The sequence below is a fragment of the Rhipicephalus microplus genome, chromosome 6, assembly GCF_043290135.1.
Source record: "Rhipicephalus microplus isolate Deutch F79 chromosome 6, USDA_Rmic, whole genome shotgun sequence".
Taxonomy (NCBI): domain Eukaryota; kingdom Metazoa; phylum Arthropoda; class Arachnida; order Ixodida; family Ixodidae; genus Rhipicephalus; species Rhipicephalus microplus.
In genome coordinates, this window is record NC_134705.1 from 111,308,126 (window position 1) to 111,324,616 (window position 16,491).

Genomic DNA, 16,491 nt, shown 5'->3' on the forward strand with positions numbered 1-16,491 from the left:
TATTCGAGAACCCTTTCTTCCCGTATTTCCCCTTGCCCTTTCATGAAGCTCGGGAGGTCTTTCACCTGTGATCGGGCTTCCTGGGATGCTGTAGCGTTCTCCGTTAGCATGGCTTCTTTCTGCCATAGATGATAGAAGATGCTGAAATCTGGAGGCAACCCCTTCAAAAGCACGTGCAGCAGTACCATGCAATACTCTCCCGGAGACACTCCAAGACCTTCCAGGGCATTGATGCGGAATGTGGCTTCATCATAAAGATTTCTTAACAGAGTTACGTCTTCAGAACTTCGGACTGGTGCGATTGATAGTGTCGAGATGGTCGTCGACTAGCATGTCGCGACGACCGAAGCGGTTCGACAGTATCTGAATGGCGACGTCATAGTTCGCTTCGGCCAGGCGAATACCTTGAATGGCTGCCTTTGCTGCCCCAGTCAGGTATGTCAATAGGTATTGAAACTTGTCAATTTTCGATATCCAGTCGTTATTGTAGGTACTGGCTTGAAACTGGTCCCAAAATCCTTGCCAGTCGCGTCCTTCGCTTGAGAAACTCGGTATGTGCAGCTTGGGCAGTGCGCGGTGAGACGACGTCGTGGGAGTCGGAAGCCCGGGTGAAGGTAATGTTGTGGTGGCTGCGATGTGCCTGCGATGGGGTCACTGAGTGGAGCGGTTGTGATGTCGACGTATGCGGGTGGGGTTGGCGTCTGCGGTTCGATTGCACGTCGAACCCTTGCTTTAGCACAGACGACCCGATCTTCAAACCATTGCTGTGGTCAAGTCTGCATCGAGGTCCTCGCCATGTAGCGCAGCTTGAATATCCTCATCAACGGTGATGAGGTGAGTGTGTTTCACCACAGTGATTTCGATGAGTTCCTGGAGCCAGTGAGCAGGGGTCATCGAGACTGCCAGTAGAGTGTTGAGAGTCGATATTGCCTTTGTGATGGCTGTCCGGCAGAAGCCACGCTGTGCTCGAAGTTGATCCATAGTCGAAGCCGAAAACCAGACGACCGGGTGGGTTTCGGCACCAGAACGAAGTGTGAAAAACGAAGGAGACCTGGACCCGATCGTCTGGCTGCATTGAAGGTCAAGGGATCAACTGAGCGAACCAGCCCTCCTGGCTCACGCTCGTGCCCGCTGCCCCTTCTTCCTCCTTTACTTCCAACACGTGACTCACTATAAGCATTGAAAAGAAGGCTGCACACCTTAGTGTTAGACTGAAGCAGTGCAAATAACAAACGCGAACTTAGACAGGCACAAGCGTCGCAAATGAAACTCAGCAAGACAGCTGCATTGTGGTGACTTCGCAGTCAGCTTAAGTTGGCTCTCTTTTCACGTTTTTTTCCAATAAACCTTTTAAGTTGAGTGTAAGCCCCTTGGATCCGTCCGATTTCGTCTTTCGTTTATATGCACTCCTTCATTTGCAAAGGGAACCATATGATCTCTCTACCCACCCTAGAAGCACGAGCTCTCCGAACTTGACCGGGTGCTGTCCTCCCCCCTCGTGAATGTTGTGTGGTCCGAGCAGCAGCCGGTCGCTCAGAGGGTCCTCCTCCTGGTGCGGAGAGGAGGGACCGGACGAGCTGTCACTCGATGGGCCTCCCCCCCGGCTGCTGAGGCAGCTGGCACTGGCGCCGGTGGTAGTACTGCTGTCGGCCCTGTCGGAGAGCAACAATACAGAACACGGGACTTGAACAAGATGCAGTGCTCGATAATACAAAATGATTGAAAGTGTCTGACATGATCACAAAATACACAACACAACATGCTAAAAACCAGTGTGAGCACCACCCTCGAAACTGCAACATGCCTGCCCTTCACATCTGAAGGGCAGTCATGGTAACTGGTTTCCACTCAAACCATGAGCATCTTTTCTCAACCATGCGTATTAATAGTTAAAGGTTCATCGTTACTACATAAAACATTATGTTTGGCTGTGCAGCAACTGTGCCAGGACATCAAAGTTTCGGACCCAAAACTAACAATACAAATCTGTGTCTCTATGGGAATCGTCAACTGTCTGAAACGCTAAAAAGCACGTCATGCCATGAACATAAGTGAGCAGCGTCGGATATAACATTTATGTGAATTCTCTGTGACAGGGACAGTCTCGGCTGCTGTTGGGCTGACAGTTTTTCGTAATTCGTAACAGAATGTTGTGCAACGATGAAAATGGGGATGGAATGAGGTAATTGAAGAGAGAGAGTTCTGGTCTGTCCACTGAGTTTTGAGAGAGTGAACAGAATGTCAAACTACCAGGAACTTACACGCGGGTGGTGGAATGGTGATGCCACCTAGAGCTACTGTAAGCTACTTAGAAGGCCAAGTGGAATTGAACGACATGAAAGCTCAATTCCTCTAAAATGCACAACAGAGTGGTGCTAAAAGTCTTGTTCTAATTCCACAAAGGGCTCAAAAGCACAACAAAAAGACCATTTTTCTCATGTAACAAAATTAGTCTTTTTACCACTCTTGCAGCAAGACCCTTGGTGAGTTACAAATTGCACAAAGAAAGAAATGCAGGTGGTAACGACACCTTAAATTTTTCACACCAGCTCACCCTGACATCAGAGACTTTGACAGCACCCCCTAAGGTCCACATAATTTTTCCCTAAATCACTAAAAATTAGTCAACTCCTCCAACAAGGCCAGACTCGCAATAAACCAAGTTTGAGGAAACAATGTGGTAAAATTATAATAAACAACTACGAAACTCTGTGGCATCTCGCTGTCGTTGTTGTGCAGCTGTTATGCGGAATGAAAGACAATGAAGTGCCAGATGAATACTTTTCATGATGAAATGATGAATACCAACAATGATAACAATGATACGACAGCACAACTTTGTATTGCTACAATCGCGTCACGAATGGTAGCACAGACGACCTGCCTTGAAATGAGTGCACAAGCTAGACTCGTAGCATCTCGTGAAGTAATAATAGAAACGATAGCATTTCTAAATAAATTTATGTATTTTGGAAAGATTATGTGACCTTTTTATCACCCATATTATAGAGGTGGTAAAAAATAATAACAGAAATGAAGGGGAGTGGCACAATAGAAAGACCTCAATTTTTCTCATTTTTACTAGTGGCCACAACAGTGCATCCCAAAGCAGCTCTACATCAAGCCCATGATACCAAAAACTTTGGCACAACAAAAGGCCTTCAGCATAAGAACTCTAGCTAGGCATTTTGTCTGTTGCTGATGAAACAAACATGAAAGTCATAACCTAGAAAGCTTTAAACTATTGGCTGCACATAACTCCATGGGTCCACGGTGGTACCTCTAATCCCAAGATACAAGTCCTGAATCACTGATGAGAGCTAGAACTAACCATTACAATATTAAACTAGCCTAATCACCATGTCACATTAGCCATGTATAGTAGGTGCTGTCTCACACATGACACATCAACGATTTTTTGAAAGATTAATGAAGTCGTCTTAAAAAAAATTTGATATCCTGCCTCACCGGAAATGTCGCCACCCTGCATTCTTTCTCGTCAGACTGTCTATTTCTCACATAAGTACACAGGCTATTTATGAAGGAATACACAGCCAAAGGGAAACAAAAAAGTTGCAAGGCCTTGAAGGCCTTACAAAATCCATGGTACAAGCTTGATAAAAAAAAAACCGAAATGTGACAAAAGCCAGTGAGATAAGATAAAAATAAACAAAAAACTTGATGTAACTTGTTCAATATTGTCATGTATCAGAAAGCAGGCAGCAGAAAGAAACATCTGTAAAACTTGCGAGCTGTAAATTCTGATACTAGGCAATCAGAAATGAATCAGATTGTCTTGTGAACAACTCTATGTACCTCGATTCACTTACGTGAGAATAATAAAAGAAAATTGATGCCGGTACAAACATTTTCTATAACAAACTGAACATTCTTTTATTAGCTTATTTGCAACAAAGTGCCGGGTTTCTACATGGTACAAGAAAGCTTGTACCATGCTAAAAGACTTAGCAAACATTAGCTCTAGCAGAACAGCAGTCAGACATGGGTTACATTGTACAGTAGAGATAGTGCAAAGAAATTTCATGTCTGTCATATCCAGATACGCATCCACAATATTTTGGGACAGACTTTGCACATGGCCATAGGACATTGGACACTACTTCCTTCTGCACGGGCTCAATTTATGCAAAGTGCACCGAAATGGACTCTACCGACAAAAAAGTAAAGCAGCAGTCTTACATCTACTACCAAGAGCGCTGCCATGCATTCCGTCTTCTTTCATCCCCCTAGGCGACAGCTACGCGGAAACGATTCTGGGAGAGTTCTCTTGCTATGCTAGATGACGACCCTACACAAGGTCTCATGCCAAGAGATTTCTTGGCAGAGACCAGGTGTTTACTACAGCGCAGCACACAATAGTTATCAAACATGAACAAAATGAGAAAAAAAAAAGCTGCGACCCTGCCAGATAAGGTCAAAGGAGAGAAATGAAACGGGTAGGCTATACACACGCGCGAAATGGATAGATGAGGGAAGATAGGAGATGGAGGAAAATGAACTTGCTTTCTCGGTCTCAGTCCTCCGCAGTCGGGCGCCATTCAATGTCACATTGCGCCGAGGACAGCCTTAATTATAGTGGCGTCACTCGGAAAGATCTCCACAAATGACTAAACGTCGACGACGTCTGCTGCAGCTCGTAGCAGACGACACACGCGCAACAATGAGGTAAGAAAACAATGGCGTATATCCGGCGACGGCGAAACAACGCAGGCGAACACGACCGTTTTATAGTAAACACAAACGGGCAAACACAGGCACCGAGGATAAGCAACACGTGCGGCCATCCAAACGCCGCCGCAGTCCATATGAAAGCTCGTTTCCAACGCTGTCGTCTGCAGGTCGTCTGCTGCGAGATCGAGAGACAGACAGGGAGAGAAAGAGAGAGAGCCGGTTCAACCTGCGAACGATAAAAACGAAAAGGCGGTAATGCGCCTAAACTTAGACGACCACCGCCAGTTGTAACACCTTTTTGTGCGCCTATGTTTCCACTCCCTCGCCGCGGTGAAACGGCGCGGCGTTCCAAGAAAATATGAAGAAAAAAACGAGAACTATTAGAGCGAGCGTATCGGGTTTTCGAGAAAACGGGCGTCGCGCCAGCGATGCCGGGATCGAAGGAGAGAGAAGAGGCTGAAAGAAGTAAACAACGCCCAAAAAACCTAAACGAAACGCGGAAGGGGGTCGGCGACGGGCGCAGAGACGGCGACGGACCTAGACAAGCGCGCGGAACCACGCAACCAACCGCGAAGGAAAGAAAAAGAGATGTGAGCGCACTTGGTGACCGTTCTTTAACGTGGCGTCGTCGTCGACAGCAGACGACCGCGTCAGCATATGGAGCACGCTGAGCGCGGGGAGGAGGAGGAGAGGAAGCGGTAGTGTGTACGTAACGGTTTAGCTCTCGGCTGCGAGCAAATGCACATGCGCAGTGATGCGAATCAAATAACATAGCGCGCGCAAAATAACGGGGCGACCCTATATGTCCGAAAGCTGTACTTCAGTTTGAAAACAGTCGTATGTGTGACGTCATGAGAGGGTTTTTTTCACTCTCTCTCTTTCCCTGCCCTTCCGCACTGCATATGCCCGGATCGTTAAACGATCGACGGTCAAAACAGCCGAAGCCCTCCTTCCTCTCTTTCCTTCACGAGCGCTAGGCTGCAATGCCCTCCCGCGTCCGAAGAATCCAAATTAAGCCCTTCCCCCCACACTTTCCGTTGAGCTTCCATGCATCAAGCGCTCAAGGCATCGGCAAACGACACGCACGTTTAGTGTTGCGGTTTGCTTCAGTTTTCGATCATTTTTCTCATGTCCCAAGTCCAGCTTATTTCCTTCTGTACCTCGACTGACTTTCTCCATTCTTTCCAGCACTGTTGGGGCGGTTAAGCGGCTTCGACGGTGGTCTCCCTCGCACGAGGTAGCCATCCAGTGGCAATGCCCCATTTCGCCCGTGGCGCATTAAAATCGCATTGCGCGAGCTGTGTGTCGACTTAACAAAAAAAAAAAAAAAAAAAGAAAGTCCCGCCGAATACGTCCCAAGGATATCCCGTCCGGACTTCGTCCGACCTACGCGCCGATTCTCGCAGCATATGGTGGTCCTTCTAGAACGTCCTCGCGTCTGCGTGAAAGCGGCCCGCACAACTTTTCGTAAGCGCCGGCCAGCGGTGATACGTTGAGTGGAATACAGTGTTACAGGGCCATTGCCCACACGTCCACGAAGCAAGTCTACCGGACGTCTTCACTGGGATCGGCAAAGACGTCGGGCACACAATTGTGCAGTTTCTTCTAATCTACTTCATCATCATAATCAGCCTGACTACTGTTGTGACTGGGGGAATTTGTCGGGCCTTCAGCCATCCAAGGGTCAGGGCGAAGACGGGCCGAGGAGCCGGAGCTGATAACTTGAACGATTTATTTACACTATTTTACATGATGTTGAAGGTAGCGTGTTACATGGAGTAAGCATCATACTAGATGATGGAAGGAAGCTCTCTCTCCGAGCGTCCTGCGCTCGCGTTTTTATGCCCCCGAAGAGAGAAAGTCACACCGCCTCCTTCCCAACCCAGGAAGGGAGGAGAGGCCCGCCCAGTTCGCTGCCCGGCGAGGGTGTAACACACACAATACACGACACCACTGGCACAGTGCGAGAACGGGGAGTCGGACGCGCCGAGATGACTCTTCGAGGAAACATCGCTCGGGAAAGGCGCCATGGAACGTGAGGAATGTCCCCGAAGATGAATACAAAGCGCTCGGCTCATTGTCCGCTGAATGTTGACGACCCAAGCAATGACCACTCCTTCTAGGCAGCCCAGACAGCGAACAGCCCCCCCCCCCGGTAATCTGTCGGTCGTGCGTGCCCAAAGGGCTTTTTGGCAAGACGAGCCGACGACTCCAAGGAATTCGCAGTACCACTGCTGTGTTGTTGCCGATTCTGGACGTCTCAGGACGCGCTGCGAAGCCGGAACCATTCCACGCGTCCAAGCGGCGCCCAGACATGGGGGCCGATCACAACAGCTCGTCCGCCGCCGGGAAAAAGGACTCGTAGATGGGCAGCCCAACGCTGCACCTTGAAGAGGCCTGGCAGCGCAGCAGCTCTGGAACGGCTGCGGCTCAGGTTTTCTCTCTCGCTCAAGTGGGGTCAGCAGGTCCGTAAGTAGCACTCTCCGTCGAAGGGGCCCCCGCAGGTCGAAGGCTGGGACTGACATTAGTGATCAAATCCGCACAGTACCCAAGCAGCGACAAGGCGGTACACCACCCCTCCCGAGATATGCCAGGCTACTGAACTCTTAGCCCGTTGTCGGCATAAAAGCAGCCACACTAGAACGTTGCCTGGAACGTCCCCAAACAAAGCAATATGGCAACGCTCCTAAAGTTTTGAAGAATTTACCTTAAATAAATTGCACTCAAGCCGCAAGTCGCATAGCCTTGAGGCAAATGGCGAGTGAGAAGTGAGAAGGTCGGGGATAGTTCTCGATGGCGGCAAGTTTTACCTCGTGGGGCCGCCGGCATCCTCGCCCAACAATGTGCCCTAGATACTCTACTTCCGCCTGTCCCAATTGACACTTTTCTGCTTTAACAGTGAGGCCCGCGTTCCTTAAGCGCGTCAAGACGTCCCGCAAGTGGCTCAGGTGTTTTTCCCAGCTGTCCGAAAACACTGCAATATCATCTAGATAAGGAACAGCGTAGTTCTCTGCTCCCGCCAGCACACGATCCATGAGCCGTGAAAAGCAAAAGGGCGCGTTTTTGAGCCCAAAACTCATGACCAGGGGTCGGAAAGTGCCCAAGGGGGAGATAAACGCTGCGTATTTACTGGCTCGTTCGGTCATAGGCACCTGCCAGTAGCCGCGTGTGAGGTCTAGCGTGGAGACGTACTGAGCCCTGCTAACAGTTTCCACTCTCTCCTCTACGTTGGGAATAGGGTACAGCTGGTCTCGCGTGACGGCATTCAGTTTCCGATAATCGAGGCAGGGTCTCGGTTCCTTCCCGGGTGCTTCCACCAGTATTAGAGGGGAGGTGTACTCACTCTCCGACGGGACGATGACACCAATCTCCAACATTCTTTGAATTTCGCGTGCGAGAATTTCCCTTTGCCTGGGTGACACGCGATAAGGCCGTGAAAGAATGGGTTCATTAGAAGTTAGTTCAATGTGCTCAACTAAATCGGTTCTTCCTGGCCGGTCGACGAAAACTCCCTCAAACTCGCGCAGTAGGTTCTCCAGTTCTCTTTTCTGTTCTGCATTCAAATTCGAGTTACTGGTGACCGTGTCTAGCAAGATGTTGAGGGACTGAGAATCAGAAGCCTGCCCGGGAAAAGGAAAATCTGTCTCTAATTCTTCCGGAACGTTAAGCGCGAGTTGAACTACTGCTGACCGCTGGTGGTAAGGTTTCATCAAGTTTGAATGGTAAATCTTTACCTCTTTCCGCCTTCCCGGTAGTTTGACCACATAATTGGTGTCCGACAACTTCTGCATAACCTTCGCAGGGCCCTCCCACTGAACCGCGAGCTTGTTCGCTTTAGATGATGCTAAAAGCATCACCTGATCTCCTTCTGAAAACGAACGTTGACGTGCGTTCTTATCGTACAGACGTTTTGCTTTAAGCTGCGCCATTGTCATGTTCGCCTCAACGAGTTCTCTGCAGGTCTGAAGTCGCCCGAGTAAGCCCAACACATACTCGATCACAGTGGGATCCTCACCCCTCCCTTCCCAAGATTCTCGCAGCATGCGAAGTGGGGTCCTTAGAGATCTCCCATATACTAGCTCAGCGGGACTAAAGCCGGTGGCCTCGTGCGGCACAGACCTCAGGGCAAACATGGTGGCTGGCAAGCATGCTTCCCAATCTTTCCGATTCTCGTAGCACAATGCCCGTAATACCCTTTTGAGAACCGAGTGCCATGCTTCTACTGAATTGCTCTGAGGATGTCTGACGGAACTGTGTATTATCCTAATGCCACACCTCTCCAAGAATGTGGTAGTTAGTGCGCTAGTAAACACACTGCCCTGGTCGCTCTGTAACTCTGACGGGAAGCCTACTCTCGAAAACACTGAAAGCAAAGCATCCACTATTTCTACAGATGACTGCTCCTTCAAGGGAACCGCCTCCGGGAATTTTGTGGCAGGACATATCAAGGTTAAGATGTAGCGGTACCCTGACTTTGTCACAGGCAGGGGGCCCACAACGTCCACGACAAGGCGGCGGAAAGGTTCACTAATGAGTGGCACCAACTTTAAGGGCGCTTTCTGCTGGTCGTGTGCTTTGCCTATTCTTTGGCACACATCGCAGGATTGCACATACCTCTCGGTATCCTTGAAACAATTGGGCCAATAAAACTCCCTAAGTAGACGAGTCTTCGTTTTCTTTTTGCCAAGATGGCCCGACCACCCGCCACCGTGACACAGCTCCAGTACTTTGGCTCGGTATTTCTGTGGAACCACTAATTGATCATAGTGCACCCCCTTCGAGTCTTTGTACTGACGGTACAAAATTCCGGCGCGGCGGTGCAAAAAGACGTTCTTCCGCGCCAACCCCTCCTCCACCATATCGCTCAACTTTTGCAGCGTTTTATCCTCGGCCTGTTCCGCAGCGATAACCTCCGGGCTTACTTTCGATAGCTCCAAGAACCCGCCCATGCAAGGTAGCACGGAAAGAAGGTTAACTTCCTCGCTGGCCTCGCTGGAACTCTTAAAGCTGCTTTCGCCATCGCTCGGGACGTTCTCCGGATTCGCGTCTGCCCTTGTTTCGTCGGGGGCCTGTGCCTCTCTATTTTGGGAACTGCCGAGCTCCTTTGCGATCTCCTTTGCCTTAGACCGCGTTAGAGCATGTACAGTGTGTTCTCCAAAGCTCAGACCTTTCTTTCTTAACAGGTCCTCCGAGTGGTTAGAAAAAAGGTAACCGTACTGCTTCGGCAAACTTTGTGACACGGCAGCCTCTGTTTCCAGTTCTCCGAAGGGACCCTTGATGAGGACTTTGGCCACTGGCAGACACACACTGTCTTCCTGCGCTACCTGTCTGATCCACGCGCAGTCTCCGGTGAACCCATCCGCGGGCACGTAAGATGGGTGTATTACATCCATAGTGGCCGCAGAATCGCGTAGAACCCGGCAATTTTGCCCATTGACAGTCATCTCTCTTAAGTACGGTTCAAGTAACCTCATGTTCTCATCAGTATGGTTAAAAAGGGAGAAAACGAGTTTTTCCTTACGGCAACCCACTGCTAAGTGCCCCGGTTCATTACATCGATAGCACACAATGGGTTTCTTTGCCTTAAATGCTCTGTCGCGATTCTTATCCTGTTCTTTCTTTTTGCCAGCGCGTCCACTCATGGTCGATTCCCCGTGCGTGTCTTTTTCATTCGTCCCTCCTGGTGCAATAGGGGCATAACTGTTGCGCTCAGACTGCTTAGAATTCTCACGGTATGGTTTCTTTGCGGGTTTGTTGCGCTCTCTTATTTCCTCACGCCTCATGGTGTACTCTTCAGCCAGTTCTGCGGTACGCTCCAAATTCTTTTCCCCGGGCTGATCTAATACCCATAAGCGTGCTTCGTCACTTAGAACGTTCAGGAATTGCTCCGTGCAAATCAACTCGACTACCTTGTCATGGTCTCCAAAAGCTCCCTCGCCCTTAAGCCACTCGGTGAGATTGCACCTCAGACTGTATGCAAAATCGGCAAATGATTCACTGCTACGTTTGCTACTATTTCTGAAACGTCGTCGGAAAGCTTCAGCAGACAGCCGATACCTCTTTAGTAGCGCACGCTTTACAATATCGTAGTCATTCGCCTCCTCTCGCGGCAAACGAGCCAGTACATCCGCTGCCTCGCATGGAAGCACGGTCAAGAGCATTTGGGCCCATAACTCACGCTCAAACTTGCCTTCGCAACTTCTCTCAAAATTGACCAAAAATAACCCGATATCCTCTCCCATCTTAAAAGGATTCAGGAGGTCTTTTATTTTTGGTGCCTTGCTTACTGGAGCATTGAGTGTTGCGCCTCCTGAGGTAGTTGCCCGAGCTATTTCTAAGTCTAGGCGCTTCTTATCCAGTTCGTGCTTGCGCTCGCGCTCGCGCACGCGTTCCTGCTCTTCTTTATGGCGCTCGCGCTCCTGATCTTCCCTTTGTTTTTTTATATCCTCCCACAACTCCACGATCTCCTCGTCATCTCTGCTTGCCTCCATAGCCCTGATGACTTCCGCCTTTTTAAGATGTTTCCCGCAATCAATCCCGAATTCCCCGCATATCACGTCTAGGTCCGATCTGTGCAACTTTCTCCAAGCCATGGCTGCTACTTTTCTGCCGACAAGTTTCTCAAGGGAAAGCGTTGAAGCAAGGTTCCCGTGAACAGGCTTCCAACACTCTTGTTACCAGGAAGAACTAATTTAAGCCTGGCAACTCTCAAGGAGAAAAGGTCGTGCACTCACCAAGCCGGAGTCGAATTCCTGCGCAGATCATCTCACCGCTGCCATCCCTGTTGTGACTGGGGGAATTTGTCGGGCCTTCAGCCATCCAAGGGTCAGGGCGAAGACGGGCCGAGGAGCCGGAGCTGATAACTTGAACGATTTATTTACACTATTTTACATGATGTTGAAGGTAGCGTGTTACATGGAGTAAGCATCATACTAGATGATGGAAGGAAGCTCTCTCTCCGAGCGTCCTGCGCTCGCGTTTTTATGCCCCCGAAGAGAGAAAGTCACACCGCCTCCTTCCCAACCCAGGAAGGGAGGAGAGGCCCGCCCAGTTCGCTGCCCGGCGAGGGTGTAACACACACAATACACGACACCACTGGCACAGTGCGAGAACGGGGAGTCGGACGCGCCGAGATGACTCTTCGAGGAAACATCGCTCGGGAAAGGCGCCATGGAACGTGAGGAATGTCCCCGAAGATGAATACAAAGCGCTCGGCTCATTGTCCGCTGAATGTTGACGACCCAAGCAATGACCACTCCTTCTAGGCAGCCCAGACAGCGAACAGCCCCCCCCCCCCGGTAATCTGTCGGTCGTGCGTGCCCAAAGGGCTTTTTGGCAAGACGAGCCGACGACTCCAAGGAATTCGCAGTACCACTGCTGTGTTGTTGCCGATTCTGGACGTCTCAGGACGCGCTGCGAAGCCGGAACCATTCCACGCGTCCAAGCGGCGCCCAGACATGGGGGCCGATCACAACACTACGCCCACTACGGGATAAAGGCCTCTCCCATGTTCCGCCAGTCAACTAGGCCCTGTGCTTGCTGCTGGCACTTTAGAGCCACAAACTTCATTATCGTATCTGCACACCTAACTTCCTGTCTCCCGTTCAACCGCTTCCTTTCTCTTGAAACCCAGTCTGATCCTTCATGATCAGCGGTTATCTTGCCTTCGCGCTACGCACCCTGCCCATTTGTTCTTAATTTCAACTGTGATGTCCTTAACACCCGTTAGTTCCATGATACACCCTGCTCTCTTCTTGTCCCTTGGGGTTACACCTATCATTTCTCTTTCCAGTGCTCGCTGCGTCGTCCTCCACTGAAGTTGCACCCCCTTTGTAATCCTCCAGGTTTCTGCTCCGTAGGTAAGTACAGGCAAGATGCAGCTGTTATATACCTTCCTCTTGAGGGATAGTCGCAATTTACCATTCACGATTTGAGAATGCTTCCCGAATGTTCCACCCCATTCTTATTCTTCTGAAGTTACTTCAATCTTGCAGTTCGGCTCAGCAGTTACTACCTGTTCCAAGCAGTACTCTTTCACAACTTCAAGTGCACTGCTACCTATATCAAAGCGTTGTTCTCTTCCGAGGTTGTACATTACTTTCTTTCTCAGCAGATTCATATTTAGACCCACCTTTGTGCTCCCGTTGTCTAATTCGGCAATCAATTAGGATTCGTCTCCCGAGTTACTCAGTAATGTAAAGTCATCGGCGAAGCGCAGGTTACTAAGGTACTCTCCATTAACCCGTATCCCTAATTAATCACATTCTAGGCCACTGAAAACCTCCTGTAAGCACGAAGTAAATAGAATTGGGGAAATCACATCCCCCTGTCTTACACCCTTGTTTATTGACATTCTGTCGCTTTCTTTATGGAGCGCTATGGTTGCAGTTGATCCGTTGTAGATTTCTTCCAGATTTCTTCGCAGTAGATATGCTTCGTCGACGCCCTGATTCCGCAGTGTCTGCATGACGGCTGATATCTCTACTGAATCAAACGGCTTCCCGTAATCTATGACTGCTATGTATAGTGGTTGGGTGTATTCTGAACATTTCTGTATCCCCCGACTGATAGTATGAATGCGGTCGGTTGTTGAGTAGCCCATACGAAATCCAGCTTGATCCTTTGGATGATCGAATTCTAATGTTGTCTTAACTCTTTTACCAATTACCTTAGTAAATACTTTGTATACGACGGACAGCAAGCTGATCGGCCTGTAATTTTTCAAGTCTTTGTCATCCCCTTTCTTACGGATTAAGAGTACGTTAGCGTTCTTCCAAGATTCTGGTATTCTCCCCGTCAGGAGACGCTTCATAAACACCATGGCCAGTTTTTCTATTGTAACACAATCTGTCCTCCGTCTTTCAGCAGATCTAATGTACTTGGCTATCTTCCACGCACAGTAGGTCAGCGTGAAGTCATAAACTTCAGTGCTCGACCTGTCCAGACCGGACCTGGTGATGAGTGTATCCAACCGACAACACTGACGGGGGAACAGAATGAAAGACCAGACCAGGCTGGTCCCTGTATTTGTTATTTCACGATCAGACAGTTGTTGCCAATCAGTCCTAAGGCTAGCTTCTCTGCGATGCAGTTTGCCGTGGTAATGACGGAGTTGTCATTACTGCGAACACCGTTGTGCAAATACGACGGTAAAGTCTAATCTAACGTAACGTGACGTACGATCTAAAGTAAACGCAAAAACAAAGGTGAGTAATAGACACAGCATCAGCCCCGCGCGGCTACAAAACTTTATATTCATTCGAACAATGGCAGGTGCCGCCATTAATTGAGTGAATGAGGAGCGCAGGCAAGCGCCATTGTGAATTACGTAGAACGGTATACTGTACAGGACTAGATGAACAGTATCAGCATTCACCCACAGCGGAGCCGTCAGATTTCGCGCCCCTGTGCTCATCTGACCCCTCCACTACTTTAGCATGTACTGTTGCAGAAGATCAATTGACCAATACATACAGTGATGTCTAATGGTAGTAAGTTCGAATACTGATGACTGTGGTCGTATCACGGCGTAGCAAAATAACTAGAAGTCTAAATTGGCACACGCAGCATATGTAAAATGTGACAGATTGTGCCTTTACCAATACTAATTTGCCTCAAGAGATCCTGGATAAGGCGAAGGAAACTCACACCGCTAAGAAAATCGGCTGTATACCTTGCTTTGCAACGTCATGGAATTCTACTGGGACCAACACACAACGGAAACTTCTCCTATAGGAAGGAGTTTAAACATGAAAGACCACGCAAGGGTTTATGTGGGTATACTATCAGCGTAATGCTGAGAGAGACAGCGACATAGATTGGAAATCAAACGGGGGTAGTTGTTATATCAGTTAAAAGCTACTTCGGCTGATAATTAAGAGAAAGCCAACAGACCTGGTCGGTCAATAAATGCACAAGACCGACGACAACCGGTGTTTTGCCTATTTTAATCGCACGACGGGGGTTAAGAAAACAGAAGCAAGACCTGCACGACTGCAGCGAATTGTGAGACCCGACTTGGCCAAAGCAGAATAAGCCGGCGTTAGCTGGTGCAAAACGCCGATTGTTGGACTCGGAGACCTCACAGGATGACGAACTTTATATATATATATTCCGTTAGAAACCTCTGGGGTTTTTTTCTCAACCCTCGCCTCCCCCCCCCCCCTTTTTTTTTTGCACAATACGACGGCTCAGATGTCACTGAATATGAAACGCGTCACCTAAAAGGCCGCCCATTATAATACACTTCTCTTGCATGCGAGTTTATTCCGAAAGTTCCTCCAGATCTGCTCCTTCCTCGAACTCGTTCCGTTCTTCTTCGCTCTCGGTTAATTCCCTTCCTTCCTCATCTGTGATGAAAGTTCCGCGCTTTTTAACGACGGCGGAACGCCGCAAAAATGCTCCAGCGTCACTTCCCAAACACAGCGCGCGCGGCGAGCCGGCTACAGAAGAAACGGCATTATACTTTTTATTTCAATTCCTTTCATTTCGGCCGACGGCGTGTGCGAGCATTTCCTACCGCCACCCTGGCCGAAAGAGAAAGAAAGAAAGAAAGAAAGAAAGAAAGAAAGAAAGAAAGAAAGAAAGAAAGAAAGAAAAAAAAGAAAGAAAGGAGAAAACGTTGCATTCGCACTTGGGGGCCAGCAAGTGGCACTTTAAACATCACCGCCGCCGCCGTCACCACCACGGAAACGAACTTTTAGACAAGACAAAATAAGCAACGAGGTCTCGCCTGTGGAGCATCAACCGAGCCAGCAAGCACTAGGGCCAACGCACAACGCATTAATAGAGAGAACAAGATGGGGGAGGGGGGAAGCGACTCCTTATCGTCAGCACTGCGCGCAAGTATACTCACTCCACGCATTCACCCGCTTATACTGTCGCGTATTTTTTTTTTTTTTTCGCTGAGGTAGCACAGACGATGGCGAGCCGGTCTTTATTGCTATTTTTTATTTTATTATATAAAAGTTTTCTCGTTTTGTTAACCTAGACCTATTCCGGGACATATACGTTCGAACACTATAGCCGTTTCAGGCGTAGTGGGCACACCGCGAGTCTCCGAATCCAGTCGTGGTTAGGAATAGTTAGTGGCTGGACAGGTTTTCTCCCGCGTTGCGAGTCGCCACACGTACAAGATTCGTGATTAGCTTTTTCCCGAACGGTGGCGGCAGTCCAGAACACATACGCCACGTTTGGCGGGTTTCTCGGACGATCTTTTTTCCTCCTTCTTGATCAGAGATTAATTAGAACTAGCAGACAAGAAAGCAAAGTATGGGGGATATTATTAGAGGCATAATTGCAATGTAAATGTGAAGAAAGGGAAGTGGATGAATAGATAACTTGCAATATGCAGGAACCGAACCCGCTACCATTGAATGTCGCGTCCGACGCTCTGCCAACTGATCTACAGCGGTGGTAGGTTATTTCTTCACGTTTACATAATAATTACTACAAAGTACATCCCCTATACTCTCCTTAATTTTTCTTGTTCGCTACTTCTAATTTAAGTTGCACCAAAGAAAGAAAATTCCTTTTTTGTTGTTGTTGTTGAGGGACGGTGAATAATCGTCCGGACGCAACTGCCTCTACGAGATACTACACGTCGTTGTGCGTGGCTAATTTTGAACACGTGTGTGTCATTTTATTTTATTTTTCATTTTTTTACAACATAGCAGAATCGAAGGTTCGACTACAACAAATACATCTACTGAATATGTAAGCATAATCATTCCAAGATTTATTTTGTTACCCCCCCCCCCCTTATACTTCCTCTCTGTTTTTATTCTTTTTTTTTTACTT

At 48.7% G+C, this 16,491-nt stretch overlaps 1 protein-coding gene across 4 annotated transcripts in view; it reads right to left on the bottom strand.

Annotated features, from left to right (window-relative positions):
- The window catches only part of Pli (E3 ubiquitin-protein ligase pellino), a 143,443-nt gene that overhangs the window by 32,582 nt on the left and 94,370 nt on the right, over window positions 1-16,491 (bottom strand). For 3 of the 4 annotated variants that reach the window (XM_075866420.1, XM_037418896.2, XM_075866419.1), the window contains exon 2: window positions 1,449-1,652. In XM_075866420.1, the coding sequence (XP_075722535.1) occupies window positions 1,449-1,652 (204 nt within the window). Of the gene's footprint in view, window positions 1-1,448; window positions 1,653-4,200; window positions 4,407-16,491 lie in introns of those variants that run through there. The other variant, XM_075866421.1, reaches the window with a different exon arrangement.